The sequence below is a fragment of the Ptychodera flava genome, chromosome 2 (assembly GCF_041260155.1).
Source record: "Ptychodera flava strain L36383 chromosome 2, AS_Pfla_20210202, whole genome shotgun sequence".
Taxonomy (NCBI): Eukaryota; Metazoa; Hemichordata; class Enteropneusta; family Ptychoderidae; genus Ptychodera; species Ptychodera flava.
In genome coordinates, this window is record NC_091929.1 from 7,556,123 (window position 1) to 7,578,442 (window position 22,320).

The 22,320-nt window shown below is 37.9% G+C and overlaps 1 protein-coding gene and 2 long non-coding RNA genes across 3 annotated transcripts in view; all 3 read left to right on the plus strand.

Annotated features, from left to right (window-relative positions):
- Positions 1–879: 879 nt before the first annotated feature.
- On the plus strand, positions 880–4,154 carry LOC139152548 (uncharacterized). Its single transcript, XR_011556651.1, has 6 exons — positions 880–1,072; positions 1,501–1,694; positions 2,052–2,108; positions 2,537–2,681; positions 3,048–3,173; positions 3,907–4,154. It is a non-coding gene; the product is annotated as an uncharacterized lncRNA (long non-coding RNA).
- Positions 4,155–5,212: 1,058 nt separating this feature from the next.
- Positions 5,213–10,994, plus strand: LOC139152539 (uncharacterized). Its single transcript, XM_070725754.1, has 6 exons — positions 5,213–5,541; positions 5,906–5,962; positions 6,391–6,534; positions 6,901–7,026; positions 7,760–7,820; positions 9,723–10,994. Exons 1-6 carry the CDS (start codon positions 5,335–5,337, stop codon positions 9,788–9,790), a joined length of 663 nt encoding a protein of 220 aa, XP_070581855.1. The 5' UTR covers positions 5,213–5,334; the 3' UTR covers positions 9,791–10,994.
- A 6,600-nt stretch (positions 10,995–17,594) lies between these two features.
- Positions 17,595–22,320, plus strand: part of LOC139152680 (uncharacterized) — a 115,943-nt gene continuing 111,217 nt past the window's right edge. The window contains exons 1-4 of the long non-coding RNA XR_011556681.1: positions 17,595–17,874; positions 20,328–20,525; positions 21,049–21,105; positions 21,543–21,680. This is a non-coding gene — a long non-coding RNA (uncharacterized lncRNA). The remainder of the gene's footprint in view (positions 17,875–20,327; positions 20,526–21,048; positions 21,106–21,542; positions 21,681–22,320) is intronic.

Below are 22,320 nucleotides of genomic sequence, written 5' to 3' on the forward strand. Positions count from 1 at the left end.
TTGGTATTATGCCTCCTCTTAGCTCGGGAATTACGTTTCTTGTGCGACAGTTTTTTTACGATAGACGGCACTTAGATCGATCCCCATAATTATTTTCACAGAAACAAAGATAACAAAACATAGCGCAGCAGACCAACAACAAGCAAGGTTCGAATACAGCGTGTATCTAACTGATTGTTTGCTGTTTCTCTTCATGTCACTCTAATGGTCAGAGAGAGAGAGAGAGAGAGAGAGAGAGAGAGAGAGAGAGAGAGAGAGAGAGAGAGAGAGAGAGAGAGAGAGAGAGAGAGAGAGAAACTGACACACAGACAGACAGACACAGAGGGACAGAGACAGAGACATAGAGACAGAGGGACAGAGACAGAGACAGAGACAGAAAAAGAGAAAGTAAGAGAAAGACAGAGACAGAGAGACACAGAGAGATTGTTTTGGATAGGGGCCATGCCATAAATAATTTCCATCATCCTATCATTCTCGAATCTTATAATCTTATATAGCAATACTGAACGTAGGAAAAAAAGATTTTGAAAAGGAGAAAGAGTAACAAATTATCTTGTATCAGAATTTTGATAATTCATCGGTTTAATATGGTTAAATGAAAGTTAGATGAACGTGGTGATGATATGGCTACGTTCTGGGGGCAAATTGTAGCTCTGCGGCAAGTGTGAACCCAAAAATAAAAGACCCTTTAAACTATCAAATCCACTGTTTATCTCAGTCTGATCTCTCGTTCGTCATACGTTTAAGATCGATTATTTTACGGTAGAGTGATGCAACATGTTGTTTGTCTATTCAAGTCTACTTCGGTTTATTTTTCTTTCCTCAAAACATGCTTTGCATATAAGTGAAAGGTCATCCTTTGTATTGTATGTGGCAACACATGCGTTGCTTGAGACAGCCTTTTCGAATAATGAGGAGACCATATATCATTTGAATCACTAGAAATCTGTGAAGTTAAGTGTTTGTGTTGTAGTCACGAATTTATGCCGCATCGTAAGATCGTCCGACGTGATAGTGTAATATTCGCCACTTATCGACGGGAGAGCGTATCTAAAGAAAACGACGCCATTTTGTGAGTAGTACAACAATATGTTGTCGTTTTGTCGTATGCGGACATGTTTTGCAAGTTTCCAGACATTCCATTACATCACACATGTTGTGGTCGATTCAAGCTTTGTATATAAAGTATGTGGAAATTATGCTGTAATGGTATAGTATTGTATATCATCATACAAACGAATTAATTTATATCATATCACAGTCAGATTGAGAATTTAGTTTCATTGTATAATGCGTTTCAATGGTGACCTAATTCTGCGCATAGAATAACGATTTAATTAACAATGGCGCTATACAGGCCCTCTTACCAGGTCTTAATCTGCATCGGTTGAGAATGAATTGACGGGCTAGAGACGGTAACCCAATTTTGAAGATTGGAAATGTGCTAAGAATTTTGTATTCAGAATACTTACATCTTTAAACATTATATGGTACCTATAGTTTTTCTCTGTGACCGTAAAATGGCGCCGCTGACAGACAACGGAGGTAGGAGGCATTTATCCCATCGTGCAGTGACCGGACTCAGCATTTCTCAAATCGTGATCGGCTGTCTGGAGATTATATTAGGATCAGTCATTATTGCCTTGGACGGTACTCTGGAGGTTGTTACAACACCTGTGTGGATTGGAGTGTATGTGAGTTGCTCATTTTAATAGCTCGTTCTCTTTTGTTATGTCAAAATATAACCTTGGACCAAAAAGTTGCATCCAATAAGTATCATACAGGCAACCGTAGTTGTTGAGATTTTGTATTTTTTCACATACAACATACCTATCAGATCAGATATTCCGGATTAGGAAAGGCTATGTGAATGGTTCGATTTGTTTTAAAACTTCTTCCTGCCCTCTAAGAAAGAGGATACGTAATGCATCGCACAGCATTTGTTTTTTCAAAGACCTTAATCACAAAATGGGTTGTATCCATTAATTTCAAAGTATCTTCATACATACTGCTGATGTGATGGTTTTATTACTTTTTTATAAACATTACAGTTCGTGATCACTGGGCTGATAGGCTTTCGAGCTGCTAGATGGAGAACAACAGGCCGGGTAGGTCATTTTCATATATATAAGAGCCAGCATTTCTTAGCGAGCATAATCTCTAAGAATATTATCTTATACTCTCTGATTCACTTTGATCTATCAAATCTAATACTTCGTCACCTAATGTGATTAAGCAACATGAGCGATTTAATCTCGTTTTTTCTCGAATCCTCCTCTTTTTCAAAACACAGACTTAGGACACCAACAGTAAGAGATCATTAAACTTGCACGATTTCAACACCGAGATACTAAGGGCACTAGTTAGGTAACTAGTACCCTGAGACATATGTGTTTTGAGTAAAGGTACCCCTTGATATGACTTCGGGGCACCATTCTTTCTCTTTTGATGACTTTTGCTGGCTAATTAAGTAACAAGATAAACTTCTTTAATGTTTGATTGTAATACACTCTTCTCGATATTCATATGTCTGCAGATTGTGACCACGATGGTCATGTGCATTGTTTCTGCCTCATTATGTACACCAGCCTTGATCGCGTTACTGTGCGTTTTGGTGTTTTTTTGAAGCTGTTTGCCATGACATCGAGTACGATTGCCGGCACGGAACACCTGAAGGCCAGGTGCGTCACGTCTGTAAAAAGACGTCAAGATTGTAAGACGACATGATAGTTACAGCTATGACCATAACCATTATCAACGGCAGACAGTCAGGTTACTCAAGGATATATTTTGTAACTGCAATAGGTTAGAGGTGATTTTTGACTTACAATTCGATAACACGTCTACGTAGAACCTTTCTGAGCCAGAAAAAAAATCAGAAGGCAAATCAACATCAAATAAGTAAAATCATGGTCTAGTTTTCTGTTGATATTTTATAAACTCATTCACATGAATATACATTTATTCAACTTTCAGTTCTATTTTATGTTGATAGTCGATGGGGTACCATTACTTTGTGTCTATCTTCTACCAATATTTCAATTTAGATGGCTCGTTTGACGATTGCGAGCACCCTTCTCCTGCTAGCTGTGACAAACTTAATTCTCGTCATCATAACCTCTGCGTTTTGCTGTGGTGCCGTCTGTTGTAAATCCGGCAACCAAGACCTTGAAGTAAGTTGGTCCTCCGCTATACTTAAATGGTTCTGTTAATATTCTGAAAGTTGAATATTTTTTCTATCAACTTATGTCATATCCGGTCATGTGCGTATTCAAATTTCCAGCTGCCGGGCAAAGTACGCGTATCGCGTGCACTACACTGTGCAGACGACGACATTGCTTTGCCCATCACTTGGCAACGACTATGTAGTGTAACACGTCTAGATCACGTGATTGATATTGAAGAAAAAATAGCAAGGTGACTCCTTTGAATGACTCTTTTCCTTGTGGTCACTACATGATGTGCATATGACGAGTCATTATAGTTCATAAGGTCAAACGCTATCTAAAATGTTGAGAAACAGACAAAAGCCACGAATGGTCGTCGAATATGAATAAGAGGAAATGGTCCTGAATTTAATGCAAAATATACATGTCCTCTCTTATATCAAAGTTTCATGTATTTTGCCCAATGTTAGTCCTAATACCTGGTGCTCAACTTCAATATATTACGTCTGTGTCTGTTTCTGTGTCTTTGTCTGTGTGTTTTGTTTGTTTGTTTGTATTTTCGATAACAGTTTGCCGAATAAATATAGTAAGACTAAGTTGTAATGTATTGTAGGGAATGCCGTCATATAAGCCTTCGCTAATAGAACAAACTTGACATATCATGTCGATGAATATGAAGGCAACACCATTTAAGATGACTAGGGTATGTAAATCAAATTATGAAAGTATCATTTTCTAGGAAAGAGCTGGCCAACAAGTAATATTTATTACGTCAAGCAGCCATGTGATTGGAATGCCTGGTGAGTTCTATGACACAACTTTCAAATCCGTTCTTCCAGTTACCTGCATGTTATGACACGGGATGGGATGACCTCGTAATATGCGATTGTCTTGAGCCATTGTCCTTTAGCAATTACATTTTCTTGCTCACGTCATTGTCAAATTTCATGATCGAAAAGCGATATGGTAAAAAAAAATGGTAAAACTCAATTATCTATGACAACCTGACCTAACCGATGTCTTGGAAAAAAGGAAATAATTGGAGAGAAAATTGTGTCATTTATGTGTGGTATTTACATCTCTATGTTGTACGTTTAAGGCAATTAAACGTTCCTCTAATTAAGCATTATTGATATAAAGGAATGAAACAATATAGCAGCATCGACGTCTCTGTCGTGGAGCATATCCAAAGTTATTTGAGTCAAACTGAACACTTGAGTCGAACGTACGTATCAAACGTGGGACGTATTGATTTTGTCAGTGGTTTTTATCTTATGTTTCTTGGACCTGTTGATTTACTTGCCTTGAATGATAACGATTGCTGGTATATTGATTTGACGTCAGTTGAGTTTACACTTTAAATCCTCACACGAATACGCTTGCCGTGTCTGCATTGTCATTATTTCTCTCTGTCATTGTGGCACTGTCTGGTTGTTCTGTTTTCGTTACATCAAAATCTCAATTGTGATTTTCACGCACGCAAAACGCATTTTGGTATTATGCCTCCTCTTAGCTCAGGAATTAAGTTTCTCGTGCGACAGTTTTTACGATAGACGAACCTAGATCGATACCCATAATTATTTTCACAGAAAGAAAGATAACAAAACATAGCGCAGCAGACCAACAACAAGCAAGGTTCGAATACAGCGTGTATCTAACTGATTGTTTGCTGTTTCTCTTCATGTCACTCTTATGGTCTGAGAGAGAGAGAGAGAGAGAGAGAGAGAGAGAGAGAGAGAGAGAGACAGAGAGAGAGAGAGACAGAGAAAGGGGAGAGGGAGAGAGAGATAGAGACTGACACACAGACAGACAGACACAGAGGGACAGAGACAGAGACATAGAGACAGAGGGACAGAGACAGAGACAGAGACAGAAAAAGAGAAAGTAAGAGAAAGACAGAGACAGAGAGACAGAGAGAGATTGTTTTGGATAGGGGCCATGCCATAAATAATTTCCATCATCCTATCATTCTCGAATCTTATAATCTTATATAGCAATACTGAACGTAGGAAAAAAAATTTTGAAAAGGAGAAAGAGTAACAAATTATCTTGTATCAGAATTTTGATAATTCATCGAATTGACGGGCTAGAGACGGTAACCCAATATTGAAGATTGGAAATGTGCTAAGGATTTTGTATTCAGAATACTTACATCTTTAAACATTATATGGTACCTATAGTTTTTCTCTGTGACCGTAAAATGGCGCCGCTGACAGACAACGGAGGTAGGAGGCATTTATCCCATCGTGCAGTGACCGGACTCAGCATTTCTCAAATCGTGATCGGCTGTCTGGAGATTATATTAGGATCAGTCATTATTGCCTTGGACGGTACTCTGGAGGTTGTTACAACACCTGTGTGGATTGGAGTGTATGTGAGTTGCTCATTTTAATAGCTCGTTCTCTTTTGTTATGTCAAAATATAACCTGGACCAAAAAGTTGCATCCAATAAGTATCATACAGGCAACCGTCGTTGTTGAGATTTTGTATTTTTTCACATACAACATACCTATCAGATTAGATATTCCGGATTAGGAAAGGCTATGTGAATGGTTCGATTTGTTTTAAAACCTCTTCCTGCCCTCTAAGAAAGAGGATACGGAATGCATCGGCACAGCATTTGTTTTTTCAAAGACCTTAGGCCTAATCACAAAATGGGTTGTATCCATTAATTTCAAAGTATCTTCATACATACTGCTGATGTGATGGTTTTATTACTTTTTTATAAACAATTACAGTTCGTGATCACTGGGCTGATAGGCTTTCGAGCTGCTAGATGGAGAACAACAGGCCGGGTAGGTCATTTTCATATATATAAGAGCCAGCATTTCTTAGCGAGCATAATCTCTAAGAATATTATCTTATACTCTCTGATTCACTTTGATCTATCAAATCTAATACTTCGTCACCTAATGTGATTAAGCAACATGAGCGATTTAATCTCGTTTTTTCTCGAATCCTCCTCTTTTCAAAACACAGACTTAGGACACCAACAGTAAGAGATCATTAAACTTGCACGATTTCAACACCGAGATACTAAGGGCACTAGTTAGGTAACTAGTACCCTGAGACATATGTGTTTTTGAGTACAGGTACCCCATGATATGACTTCGGGGCACCATTCTTTCTCTTTTGATGACTTTTGCTGGCTAATTAAGTAACAAGATAAACTTCTTTAATGTTTGATTGTAATACACTCTTCTCGATATTCATATGTCTGCAGATTGTGACCACAATGGTTATGTGCATTGTTTCTGCCTCATTATGTACACCAGCCTTGATCGTGTTACTGTGCGTAGTGGTGAATCTTGAAGCTGTTTGCCATGACATCGAGTACGGTTGCCGGCACGGAACACCTGAAGGCCAGGTGCGTCACGTCTGTAAAAAGACGTCAAGATTGTAAGACGACATGATAGTTACAGCTATGACCATGATCATTATCAGCGGCAGATAGTCAGGTTACTCAAGCTTATATTTTGTAACTGCAATAGGTTAGAGGTATTTTTTGACTTACAATTCGATAACACGTCTACGTAGAACCTTTCTGAGCCAGAAAAAAAATCAGAAGGCAAATCAACATCAAATAAGTAAAATCATGGTCTAGTTTTCTGTTGATATTTTATAAACTCATTCACATGAATATACATTTATTCAACTTTCAGTTCTATTTTATGTTGATAGTCGATGGGGTACCATTACTTTGTGTCTATCTTCTACCAATATTTCAATTTAGATGGCTCGTTTGACGATTGCGAGCACCCTTCTCCTGCTAGCTGTGACAAACTTAATTCTCGTCATCATAACCTCTGCGTTTTGCTGTGGTGCCGTCTGTTGTAAATCCGGCAACCAAGACCTTGAAGTAAGTTGGTCCTCCGCTATACTTAAATGGTTCTGTTAATATTCTGAAAGTTGAATATTTTCTATCAACTTATGTCATATCCGGTCATGTGCGTATTCAAATTTCCAGCTGCCGGGCAAAGTACGCGTATCGCGTGCACTACACTGTGCAGACGACGACATTGCTTTGCCCATCACTTGGCAACGACTATGTAGTGGGACACATGTCTAGATCACGTGATTGATATTGAAGAAAAAATAGCAAGGTGACTCCTTTGAATGACTCTTTTCCTTGTGGTCACTACATGATGTGCATATGACGAGTCATTATAGTTCATAAGGTCAAACGCTATCTAAAATGTTGAGAAACAGACAAAAGCCACGAATGGTCGTCGAATATGAATAAGAGGAAATGGTCCTGAATTTAATGCAAAATATACATGTCCTCTCTTATATCAAAGTTTCATGTATTTTGCCCAATGTTAGTCCTAATACCTGGTGCTCAACTTCAATATATTACGTCTGTGTCTGTTTCTGTGTCTTTGTCTGTGTGTTTTGTTTGTTTGTTTGTATTTTCGATAACAGTTTGCCGAATAAATATAGTAAGACTAAGTTGTAATGTATTGTAGGGAATGCCGTCATATAAGCCTTCGCTAATAGAACAAACTTGACATATCATGTCGATGAATATGAAGGCAACACCATTTAAGATGACTAGGGTATGTAAATCAAATTATGAAAGTATCATTTTCTAGGAAAGAGCTGGCCAACAAGTAATATTTATTACGTCAAGCAGCCATGTGATTGGAATGCCTGGTGAGTTCTATGACACAACTTTCAAATCCGTTCTTCCAGTTACCTGCATGTTATGACACGGGATGGGATGACCTCGTAATATGCGATTGTCTTGAGCCATTGTCCTTTAGCAATTACATTTTCTTGCACACGTCATTGTCAAATATCATGACCGAAAAGCGAAACGTCGATATGTGATTTCAAAAGTTAAGAGTCTAACGTGCTGATTTATGAGATTTTATAAGAACTAGTTAAGGACAATTGAACGTTAGGTTTTGAAGTAAAGTATTTGAAATCTGGAATCATGCTGGAGAAATGTCAATATATTACAGCCACCGAAAAATATTGCTGTCTCGGTATGCGTACTTTGATGGTTAGCAAAACCAGCACAGACCTGTAACAATAATGGCAACTCAGTATTTATTGACTGTTGTAAGGACATCTTGTCGATCTGCATAGTACTGTTTAAATATGTGTGACTGGGTCTTCTCTGCATTCATGCATCACTGTACCCTGTTTTAGCTGACTGAATGTAAGGTTCTGTGCACACAGGCGTGTGACAGGGTATGAAAGTTCCCATTTTATGTTGATGCCACTATGCCAAAGACATTGTGAATTTGTGCCATGAATAAAACACTTTGGATAGCTCTGACTGGTTAATACACTATTTCAGATTGTTGCCACGGCAATATGTAGAGTCAAAATTGTTATGACTGAATACGAACATGTACTTACAAAACTTGATGCAGGTATTTTAATACAGCTCTGAAACATGGGCAAAATTACAGACCCTGTCGCAGAACCTAGAGCACGTGAACAGTCCAAGCTTTATTCTGTTTTAACTGTCGGGAAAAATCATACGATTTCAGATCTTGTTCATTCATATTATCACAGAGTAATATCAGACAGAGTGGCAACAGCTACTGTTTAAGGCGTGAAGCGGTTACGTAAGCAATCAATGTTTGCCTCGCCTCACGAAGCTCATGGCTCTCTTTTCCGAAGAGTGCCGACCATGCACCCTTCGGTAATTTTCGGATTTTCACCAATTGTTAAGCGAAAGTATGTTCGACAAAGCTTGTGTTGTTGTTGTCGTGTGGTGCTGATCGGAATTGATGTGCTGGCGAAAACGGGAGTGTTTTGAGCTTCAGGAAAGTGGGTTTTACCGTTTTAAAATTCCTCTCATATTTTTATGAATATATAATGAGTGTGTTTGAACCAAATTTGAAAGTCTTTTATCGATACTGTCTGGTTTTACTCAATGGTTTACGGTCAGTCATACCGTCTTTTACACGTGCGCCAAGAAATGACATGTTTATGAAACTGCTGGCGTGTTATGTTTTGATTGGCGTGAGGCAGTGTTTCTGGCCTGAGAGCTCACAAAGTAACTATGGTTGCTACGCGACTGGCAGTACGATGCCATCTCGTCGTATGTTGCGCATAATCTCGTGTAATTATCAACCACAAACCATGGAGGTAACCAAGCCTCCAAAAAGTTTAACACCTTTCAAGCTCATTTTAATATGAAAAGCCAATAGTCTACCGAGACGACCATGGAACAAAAGGCATGCAAGTGTTGCCACTCTGTTTATGTTACTCTGTGATATTATGAAATGACACGTTTATGGCCGAGTGACACATACATAAAAATGCCGAAATTCAGACTTTGTTGCATGCATGTTTACAGTGATTTACCTGCGGATACTTTGCTATGCACTGATTTATTTGTGTTATGTATCCCAGTACAAATATGTATCGCGTCACTTTCTACTTGAGTCAATTAAAGTCTGACCTATTGATGAATTGGCATACAACAATAACTTAACGTCATACTATAATGAGGTCTATTGCATTCTATCAACGTCGACGAATTTACATTTGTTTCTGTGAAAATTAGTTAAAATTTCCTTTTCACTTTTCCCATAGGTGCCAATCAACAAGAGAACTATGTTGCAGATCCACGGGCAGTCAGTATTCAAGAAAAGCCCAAGTGAATGGCACAATGCCTTGTGATCACAGCTCGGTATCCATTACAAGGAGATCTAAACTGACTGTATACACAGACGGTGAACTTCGGTATATAGACAGGCATGTTCACTAACACCAGTAGTAAAATGCAATTCCATTAATGAAGGTAGACTAGGGTTAAATCTAAATGAATGACAACCTGGCCTCATCGCTGTCATGGAAGAAACGCGGTAAGAATGGCAGCATAAAAGTGAGCAAAGATTATTTTGCTAAAGAATTTACTGTGCATGCGTAAAGTAAGGTTTGCCATGTAATGCTTTTTATAAACCAGACTTTGGTAATATATATCTTATTAAATAAGGAATTGTGTGTTAACACAAATCTAGTTTGTAAGTCCACGGAGCTAGGCCGCCTGCAGAACAAACATGTCCCGAAGTCACTTTGCATTGCTGACGTAGACAGCATATTACCTGCTTTCCAGCTTTCCATTTTGCTGACGTAGTCATCTTAATACTGGCTATCTAACTACTCACCTGCTGACGTGGACACCTTAGCACCCGCTATCTAGCTACCAATCTTTCTTGCGCACGGCACTTAACCTAAGCCTTGCTTCAAGCTTCTGGTCCAACATGAGAGAAATGCCGAGAGAGTTTGACCGGGTGACCTCGCTGTTAATTTTATGCACGAAATTACAATAACAATGCTTGGTCGAATGACGTATTGCCTTGAGGGCGGGATAGCCAGTGGTATAGGGGGAGGAGTACCTTCAAGATAGTGATAAGTGGTGCGGATTACCGTCGCCTAGGTGTCTGGCGTATACGCGTGCCAAAAGACACCTATGGTTGATTTTCGGTTGACCAGTCTGATGGCACAGTTGCAAATACCTGGACTGAACTATTCTGTATTTTGTAGGTGTCGTTGGCATTTTGACAATAAAAGTAAAGATGCACACATATTGAGTTTATGTCTTATTTATGAGCGGCCAGTATTTCCAACGGCATAAATTGTGTGCATTTGCCCTAGAATAAATGATTTCGAATAAAACATCGCGAATGTAACCACATTCCTTAAGCTCGACGTACACTTAATTTTTTTTTCTCGGCCAGACCAAATTTAATACCTACCCAGACAAAAGTGTCGTAATGTTTGTGTATCGAACAGGCGCACTGCAGAGTAAATTAAAGTTCTATCGCCCAATGGTCATGAAATCATTCAGGATCACCATTTTGCCTTGACTTTGACAATGAACGGACATAGACGAATAGAACTTTGCTTTTAATACTCCTTTATTTTCCCGTATGATCGACTTCACTATTACGTACATTTGGTCACAGGTCACCCAGAAAAAAATGAGTGGGTTCAATGATACTGTGGCCGGAAATTTTTTCAGAGCGAGAAATTTTCGCAAACTTCGCGAGGGCAAAAGAAAGCGAAAACTAATCCTTGGGATATATGTAAAAAAAACATTGCGTGATTTACATCATGACATGTAACACACTCAATGCCATGATCACTGAACTTTTATAGTAAGCCTGTCACCTTGAAGTAATACTGTAGAAAACACGAGGGCTTCAAACGCACAATGGTACAAACAACACCACAAGTGTGGCCGTCCCCGTCTCGGGGCTGTTCTCGGAGCGGGACCGTTTTCTCTGGTTTTCCGTCAATGTTTTCCACCACGGACAAATGGTAACAACACTGAAAAAAACTGAATTATATGCTTGTCAAACCAGTTTGTGTAAGTGCCGCCGGTCACGCGCGCCTACCAAAAGTTTGACCGTCACTTAATATCGAACAGTATTCAAAGAACAGTCCTACTAATTACTGCCGTCCCTGCCCGTCATTCTTCTAGCAATGCTTGTCACGAAATTGGCCTTTTCAATACAGTAATAGGTCGATATCTTAATATTCCACAACATTTGTTTGTGATATAAACTTATAAAATCATAGTCCAGGGCCCCCAAACCGCCGATCGATTTACGACCCGATAGTTATGCCGCTGACGCTGATATTCACCGTTGGTTGCCTGTGTGTGCGTACATGGACAGTCTGCATAGCCCTTGAATGTGGTCTCGGTTTTGATCAAACTTACAATTAAGGAGTATATATCAAAACAGATAAATGATTTATGTTTTCACATGGATTCACAAAAAGTTTCGCCCCGGTGTTCATTTTGGCCCTGGAATTCCATCTACCCACCCTTTGCAGAGTAGTAAGCTTATGGGCAAGTAAACATGGATGCGCCGGTGCGATTCAACGATCAACCTGTATATCGGATCGAAAGTCAACAATTTTACGGCTCGGACTATGATTTTACAAGTGTATATAGAAAGTATAAGGCGCGGGGTATTATATATTGACTGATTACTGTAGCTATGATAGGCTACATTCAGGCAGCGACGGGCAGTAATTAGTAGGCAAAACAGGTGGTTTTCACCGTGGGCAGAACTCGGTGCAATGATACTGAACATTAATAGTAAGCCGTCACCTTGAAGGTAATACTGTAAGTGAAACAAGGACTTCAAACGCACGATGATACAAACGACACCACAAGTGAAACGTACACATAGAAATACACGCGTTCCTACGTTGTGCCCACCCGGGCCACGCGATTAAAATATGACTGATACTGCTGGATAGTGTTAATTGGGTCGGTAAACAGTCAATTAATAGTTTAATTGACTACCTGGGTGATTGGCAGGTCGTGTCCAACGACGCATATGCAAAGCAGGCCAAAAGACAAAAGCCCCAAAGTTATTGACAGCTGGCCAGGGGTCACCATGAATACGTAATGAAGCTTCACTACGCAGAAACTGCGTAGTCAAGCCCTTCTTAACCGGTCAAACTCTCTCGGCATTTTCCGGCATGAAGTTTTATTCATTCTAGGCCATCAGGCTGTCTGCCAAGCTATCCCGCCACCTACCCCATCTCCTCCTTGGTTCCACTAGTCTGCTTCCCACTGTGGGCCGTCCATTGCATGTACCCCCACTCAAGAAGGTGATCTCAACCGGCTCGGTGGAACCACTTTCACTTTCGGCTTTCCAAAGGTCTGCAAACACAACTTTGCAACCCAAACCTTTGCCCAGGAAGCAGACTGGCGGAGACCCCTCACCCAATCTTTGAGTTATTTTGTGCTTAGTTTTGAAATGGTTTTTTTGCCTAGATTTTACTTTCGTAGTTTTGCTTGACATTGTATTTTCCGTAGTTAGGTTATCACTGCTTTGTATTTGTCCACTGTTGCTTATTAAATTCCTTGGATGCCATATCCTGTGTAGCGGTGTGTGCTTACAAACATTTATTTATGAACAAAATTGAACGAAGCAAATTGTGTAAAAGCTTTCCTATAGTTTATGATAATATAACTCAAAGTTATAAACAATTTCTGGTGTGCGATATGAAAAACGATTAGAATAGTTAATAAAAACTATCTACTGTTGATTGACCAATCAGAGTGCTCAATTCAGGGTGTTTTATCTACTCATAAAGCCTTGGTCACCAAATTCCAGAAACGAATGACAGCGCCGTAGTAAAGTACTGTCCAATCAAAAGTGAACATGTCATATTCTGTAGACATCTGGTACGTTTTAATATTCAAATTTGGTAACACAGCGGAAACCAGCTGCAACAGAAAATCTGCTGTGCCCTAGGGCATTTATATAATGTGGCCTAGGGCATTTATAGGATGTTCCATTACATTGGAAGGCTATTTCACAAATAAAAGTTTTAATTCATATCCTAAACATGTTACATTGACAAAGGGGACGGTTGACGGAACACATTGAAAACAAAAATATATCAGTTAGGGGCGATAGTTTTTAAGTCGGATAAAACCCTCGTACTCGGGCTCTTCTGGTATATAAAGTCCAACCCTACAATAAAATGTCTCGGCCTGCGGCCTCGACATTTTATCGTTGGGTTGGACTTTATATACCAGAAGAGCCCTCGTACTCGGGCTTTATCCTATACATACAATACTTTAATGTATTTCCTGTCGCCATGGCTGGAACAATCTCTAATTCTCAGTGCTGTAGTGACTTTCTGTTAGATCTGTGGTTCATAATGCCGATCATGCCGCTGTTCTAACCTCATTGTCGATGTATTTTCGAGGAATGTTTAACTTATATTTGCACTATGATACCATCGAAATACGTACTCTATAAATTTTAACCGATGGCATTTCAATGAAGGTCGTCCTTTTTTGATATACCGTGTGTGGAGTTACTGACGATAACCATCATCTTCAGGAAGACGTCATTACTTACGGCCTTGAGAAGAGGGGCTTGGAGGAATTTCATTGGAATTTCGAAATTACGAATAACCCCTGCCAACCATGATGAATTTGAGAAACCGCTCTCTTACTCACTAATTTCGACTAGCCCCCCGCCTAACTTAGATTAATAACGATGCATATTTTGTAAAATGTATAAAGATAAAGAAATAGTAAAGACCTTTCAAATAGTTTTTTACCCTGCTAGATTGTCGTCTAATATATGACAGTTGGAAAAGGTGAAATCTACAAAATGAAATTAAGAGCCTAAGGAAAATGTTGGCAAAAACGCCAATACTATAACCAGTATCCAAATATATAGCATGGTTTAGTTTGGTTGGGCATCATGATCATGACTTGGTTTTCACTAGGATATGTGACGGGAGAATTTGAAAGTACAGGTGGACAAAGTGCCAGAGGGGATGTCCCCTCCCTTACATGGAATATTTTAAGAAATTGATGTCTGCAATGGTGATGTCTGTTTCAATCTGAGAGATGTTTTCAATTTGTTTGTTACAAGATAAAACTATGAGAAAATGGCAAAGGAATCTCGTGCTTTCCCCTTTTGTGATTTTTCTCAGTTTTTAATGCCGGGGAGGGATACTCCTCCTTTGGCATTAAAAACTGAGAAAAGTTAATGTCTATAATGGTGCAAGTTGAGATGCGTTTGAATTTATTTTGCACTTGGTACAACGTTTGAAAATGGCATTGACCACTGATATTTTTATTAAATATTTTGCAAGATCAGTGTTTGAATTATATTATCAAAAATCAAAACACGTTAATTTTGTGTACCTGGTAAAAAACAGTTCTCTGGTTCCATTAGATTGCAAGATATGATTTAGATTCCAGAATATGCCAAATCGGCGGTTTTATTGTGTCATTGGTAAAATCTTACATTAACACGATTGGAACTAATTTGGGATAAGAGGATTTTCATATTTTATAAATTTCACAAAAGTTATAGGTGCCGTATAGCTGAATGTTGCAATATTGCAAATTACTCATAGAACAAGTGTGTAACGTAAAAAGAAAGGCAGATGAGATTACATTTGTAGATGAAATCAAAATTACTATAATACCATCCAATTATCCCAAATTAGTTCCAATCGTGTTCATTTCTGTAAACGATGTTAATTTACCAACAGTCAGAGTCAGTTATTTACTTACTCTATTCATTTTTTGTTTGCACATTTGAGATTTTACAGCCGAAGAAATGACCTCGCCAGCTGTGCAATTTTCTCAGGCTGCCAACTTCTAATTAAAAGTCTTAATTTATAAGTTATGGTTAAATGTGAAAATGGTTATTCAACTTGAGTCAATCAAAATATATGTTTATGTGATACTAAAGGATGATTTCACAACAGTTCAGTTTAATCCTCGACCCTGTGCACTAATTATGGTATCTGCTGATAGCATTTGTCCATGACCTCTTTATATTTAATATTTGTTAAAGTGAAATATAGTTTATCAGATAATCATTATTATGCATAAAATGCACTGTATGCATTTTATTAATATAGGATAAAGAGCTTAGTTTCTGCAATATTATGTTTATCAATAGATCGCATAAACTTGTGTCAAAAGGTACAAAGAAAATACGCAAAACACAGAAAACAAATAGTTTATGTGGAGAATTATTTTTTCATTCGGTTGAAAGATATCATAAAACTCTATTGCTCTGGTATTTTTAAACTATGACAAATTATTTTCTTAAAATGAAAGATAGGTTTGTTATCGAGGCAGTCCAATGTTTTGTACACTATTAGAATTTGCTTTCTTTGTACATGCATTCTCCCAAATAATTAGTATCCTGATCAGGCAAGTATACAGTATTTTTATAAGATCGTACTGAAAAATTACTCATTTAGTAAACGTAGTCAATATAATTGGTATAGATCACAATGTACAATAATTTTTTTATAAAATCTTGCCATTCTATTATCTCTTGCGCCTTTCAATCCTTTCTACTATTTTTTGCATTATTTTATAACTGCACTGTATCTTCAGAAAATTTCCCCAAAATTAAGTAGATCCCTTCCTAAAAAGTTGAGATCAATAGTAAGTTACTATAATATTCGACAACGTTTATTTGCATCAACTGTGTAAAAAAAAAGAACAGTTTTATAATATCAATAAAAACAGACTAAAATGTGCAATACATGTTTGGTTGTTTCTGTTGCTAACATTTGTAAAATGTATGTATGTATGTATGTATGTATGTATGTATGTATGTATGTATGTATGTATGTATGTATGTATGTATGTATGTATGTATGTATGTATGTATGTACGTACGTACGTACGTACGTACGTACGTACGTACGTACGTACGTACGTACGTACGTACGTACGTACGTAGTACGTATGTATGTATGATGTATGTATGTATGTATGTATGTATGTATTATGTATATTATGTATGTATGTATGTATGTATGTATGTATGTATGTATGTATGTATGTATGTATGTACGTACGTACGTATGTATGTATGTATGCATGCATTCATGCATGCATATATCTATCAACCCATGTATCTATCTATCTCTCTATCTATCTATCTATCTATCTATCTATCTATCTATCTATCTATCTATCTATCTATCTATCTATCTATCTATCTATCTATCTATCTATCTATCTATGTCTCCATTTATCTATGTATGCAGGTGCCGCCAACTAAGCTGTTCGTGCAAAAAGGTGTTCGTGCGCAGTTTTTCAGCGGGCGGGCAAATTTCAAACTAATCAGCGGCCGGGGAGAAAAAACCGATATTTACTGTGGGTAGGGAAGAAATTTCATTGTTTTCAGTGGGCGGGGAGAAATTTTTTTGACTGTGGGTACCGGATAATGTGTATAGAGGGAGGAGAAAGCCGTGGTTGATAGAACTTGAGGGGAGATTTAGAGGGAAGCAATGTTCCAAGGCATATTAATAGCTGCTCATATGGTTCTGCGTTCTTCTAGTTTGCCTAGAGGGTATCTAATCGCCAATGGGGAATTTCAGTAGTGGAGAGAGGGTAGTTGGGAGCTTGAATTGTTGTGGGGAGAGGGCAGACCATAGATACTGGAGGGCAGTGGGCATCAACATTCAGTGGGAGGGCATATTTTCCGTGTGTGCCAGAGGGAGGGCAGCTCTATTTTCCCCTCCAAATTTTAGGTCAAGGTCAAAGATAACTAAATCAGTATATTAGCCTTCAAAACATGTTTTATGATGATTTTGCGAAATTGATAAAATTTACCAATTGGCGGCACCTGTGTATGTATATATGAACCTATGTTTGTATCTATGTATATATCGGGTATATGCAAATGGTACTATTAACGACGATTTACTTCTCTGTTTCATTCTTTTGACTTTCAAAGATAACTAGAAGATCAAAGATTGTGGAAGTAAAGTCTGTTGCACCTTTTATTTATTTCTGTGTGAATTTTTATGACTTCCCCAGAACAGGCAATGAGTCAAGTAGTACTGGAAAGAGGCAGGGCTATTTGACATAGTTCCGTATTCAGAACGTTCCATTGTTATTATAATGAGGGTGTTTATACTCTTGACATAGTTCCGTATTCAGAACGTTCCATTGTTATTATAATGAGGGTGTTTATACTCTTGACATCGGGTATTGTGGAGCATTGCTGTCAGGCAATAGTATCTTGCTGCTGGAATATATCCAGCTATAGCCAGTTGGTAAATTGATTGGAAGTCCGTTTTCATTCCAAGGGTTACTCTGACGACAGTTATCGTCCGGTAAGTCCTAATTTGGAATAACACAAACTCCCTGTTGACTAGGCGGATCAATTTTCGGACGGCAAGAGTATCGTGACCCTTCAAAGTCGCCATTTTGGTAAGTATACTTTCAATGTAAATTTAATTTTAGTATCGGTGTTAATGTTGTAATGATGTAAATCTCTCGAAGGAAGGTTTAGTTGCACAAGGTGAACTTTGAGTATTATTCTGGTAACAAATCAAAAGACATGCCCGCAATACTTGTTCAGCATTAAGCCTATTTTGCTGTCTCAGACTCACACGGAAATAATAGACAGTACATATCAACATAGGTTTACTAAGGTTAAAATCTCGGCAGCCGACAAAACAAGCAAGTCTACTTTACACCTGCCTAACAATGATCCACATTAGATTCCAAAGTTTTTAAACTAAAGAGATCCACATCATGGTCTAAATAGAGATTGAGATTGTTCAAATACTTCTGTAGTTGGGTGTTTTGTGCCAAGCCAATGTTTTACGAGCGTTTTGAGGTCAGCGGCGCATGACCTGTACACCTAAGAATAAACAATGAAAAGCAATCGCTATTTTTAATGAAGGCAACCTTCCATACTTGAGATATAAATTGAAGGTGAAACGGTAATGTTGCAAAATCACAGAAATACAGTTGATGGTCTAGAGAACAGTTACGTTTATTTCTTTAATCGTTTAGCGCGCGATTATTAAATATGGCAAAAGGAAAATGCAATGTGGGCGTGTCCCCAAACCCTCTCCAGTCGACTTTTTTCGGCTTTCCGAAGTTTGCCCGACGTCGTATCTTATAACACTGATAGCGGGAAGTATTTCACACCTTCGTAAGCTCCCCACGGCGAATAAGCTCAACTTCTAGGGTTTCCGCTTGCATAATTAATGTCATACTCTGCTTACGCTAACGCTCGCAACACTTGCAAAATGCGGCGAAAATTCAATCAAAACGATTCTCCACGCTTGTAAATATATATATTTTGACGTAAAATTCGGTTTCGTCAGCCACAGCTACAATTTTTTGCCGATTGATCGAAGCGGCTCGCCGTCAGGAGGTGGAAAATCGCAGCCTAAAACGCGGTCCTAAAGGCAGGACGATCTCCGGGTAAAATATGCACAGATCGCTTCTTTTAGCCTCTTTCATAGGCGACAAGGAAATAATCTTTCTACAATTGAAAACAAAACGTGACAAATGCGATAAACGGTGCAAATAGATGAAATATTCTATTCTCGCTAAGTTACTTCCGGGTTTATCGCTTAACAACTGGCTCCATCAAGGTCTCATTCTTGTCCTCCGTATACCCAATCATGAGATGTACAATCTATGTATTGTATTCTGTGATTTGTTCGTTTACATCCCCGACATGTATCGGCTGCTGTGACTCGCTAAAAATTTTTAACGCAGTCAATTGCCATAATAATATTAGCCTTTCACTAAGGCGTCGTGAAGTTCATACCGTCGTCGATCCGGTTTTTACAAGGGATAATTACCGGCACTAAATGATTTTTTGGTTCGAAAAGGCAATCGAAGCACAGAAAAGTACGTTTGGTTGTTTTATCTCGTTTCTAGTCGTATATTGGCGCCTAAACGTGGTCTGTCTAGGAGAGCTTGTAGTATTCTTTTGGTCGAAGACATATCGCTAGCGGGAGAGTCTGCTGGTGAGAAACGGATGGCTAGCATGGGTTGCCCCGTGGGGGTACTTACTTTGTTAATAACATGTTGTGTTACCGGATACGGGGCAGAGATAAGGGATGGCGTGCGGACTGCTATTCGATGTAAATGATCAGCGTTGTGACGTCAGAGTGTGCCAATCATTACCAAACTGAGGGCGTGGCATAAGTTTAGGACCCTGAACATAGAAATATAAAAAAATAGCACTCGCGCAAACTTTTATGTAGAAATTCTGTTGCTAGCGTAACAATATTGCCACCGTGACCCGGAAGCTAAATAGTTCAGCAGTACAGGTTGCTTTCACCAGACATTTAACATCAAGTGATTTCTAAATAATGTTAGTGTGTGCTCTCAGAAAGCTGACTTTATCGTGTATTTGATATCTTATCGCTAGAACTTCTCCAGCTGCTGTTTGCGACCAACGTCCTGGGATGCCTCAAAACTTACTGAAAAATTAGACACATGTTGTTAGAGACTGAGAGATATCGAAAAAGAAACTATATTTTATCTTTTTAGGGAGTCGCATAGGATCCATACGACCAATGTAAACACTGAATCCAAGGCTTGTTGGCGATGGATGAAAGTGAACATACATTACATCAAACAATTTGATTGTTGCAGCTAAATCTAGATATCCTCCTTAAAAATGCTTTGTCTGTAATTAAGAGAGTCGCAGAGGAGCAGTTCCGACGACCTTTTTCTTTTAACTAATTAACCTCTCTAACCTGTACTCGAAATAATATATTCAGTGAAGTTGCACGTTGTAACAAGAATGATAAAAACATAGAGGTTCAATGTATACTGTGTTTACAATAGGTATTTGTACGTCTGGACACAAATGTGTTTTGCATAAAGCCAACCCTTTTTGTTTTTTGAAGATCTAGCTATTTGAACCACACATGATGGAGAGACAGTTGGTCGACGATAATGATAATAATCGTCCTAGGAAAGCTGTCGTTGCACTCAGCATTACGCAGATTGTCATAGGAATAACCGTGGTCATGATAGGAACAGTGCAGAAGATCTATAATGGACCAATGACGTTTCTATATGCAGCGATTTGGAACGGCTTATTCGTGAGTGATGTGTGACTTCAACCTGACAATTCATATAACGCTAAATTCTTTCAAACCTAATATGTTTACTGCTAGAATCACATACCTGAGAAAGCACTTTGATAAAAGCGACAAAATTAACAGAGTGTGCTACAAATCGCCACTAAGACGGTTGTTGAAGAAATTAATCTGCATTTTCCGTTCAAATAAAATGCTGACATTAAAAATATACATTATTAAAATACCAAGATGTTAGGTCATCAGAGATAATGGTGATATTTTGATTTGGAGCGGAAACTTAACCTAGAATTAATACTCATTTATGAATTTCAATTTCATAATTACTGGATCAAACTTTTGAAGCAGAACAGTTGAAAAAAGTAAAGTTAGAACCATAGGTAATGTTGGTTTACGCTAGTGCATGTTTTAGAATTCGACAAAACATTATTGTTAAATTTTACTCATAGATAGAATCGTAGACCTTTGTTACTTGTCACAAGTGATCGTCCATAGTTATTTGAAACGTAACTACTTACTGTTTCAGTTTATGATTACTGGTGCGGTTTGCTTGGTAGCCGAAATAAGTAATAAAAGCTGTTTGGTAAGTTATTAATGATTGATTTTTTAATGATTATAGGACATTTCACATAACTTCTGCTACGTTTTAACTACGCATAGATACAACCATTTGCAATCAGAAAAGTAAAGAATTTTGGTGATAATAATAAAAGCAATATATATATATATATATATATATATATATATATATATATATATATATATATATATATATATATATATATATATATATATATATATGCAAGGGGAAAAATCTCGTGAAGTAGAAAAGCATGCTGGCTGCAATCCCATATGAACACCATTATGTTATGATTTCTGACTCACATCAATGCATATTATGTCAAACATTTGATTTCGTCAACTATATGTGTATATTTGATATTTTATTTAAAAAACTATTAAAAATATTATTTGATAGCTGTTGAATTTACAACTCTTTTGTTTTCGACTTTCCTACAGCTTACGACCTCGAGGACTCTCCGTATACTATCAGCCTCCATTTTCACACCAATTTTAATATTTTTTGTGTGCTTTGCACTGGCAATTAATGATAGATGTCTTCGTCAAGACGAATGCTTCGAAATACCTAAACATCTTGTGAGTCATGTCAAACCATTATTAGACACTAATTTTTGCACGATACTCTGATAGATTTTGATACCATACGATGATAATATGGATCACACTAATTGATAATCTATGCATTCAAGTAATATTGAACTATTTTGCAAACAATTCAGAAACACTGAGAGGCGTTTCATTTATATGTCACAAGGATAACTGAAACTAAAGCGTCTGGCGTTCTGATATTGCTATCATTCGACCAATTAAACACACATTTGTTCAAAAACGAATTTATCTAATAGATCCGCAAAAGAAAAAATCCCTTGGCTTATTTTTGTTTTCAATTTTTTTTATCTAGGTCATCAAAATAGTTACAATCTCAATAGTGGGAGGGTACATACGTTTCTATTACAAAAACTTCAATGCAATGATATCAATAAATGGCTTATTTTGTTGCTTATGCATGCCACAGTCTCATTTGATGCATATAAAGTTTTGTACTCTAGAACACGGCACTGCCGATGTACAGAAAGAGAAATATCTTTATTTGGCTGGAAAGTTACGCATGATTTGTTTTACATACAAACATACTGTACACAACAACCATGATTGCTGCTACAAGTACGTTGGAGAAATTGATTACTCTGACTGATGTGATTGCACACTGCAAGCG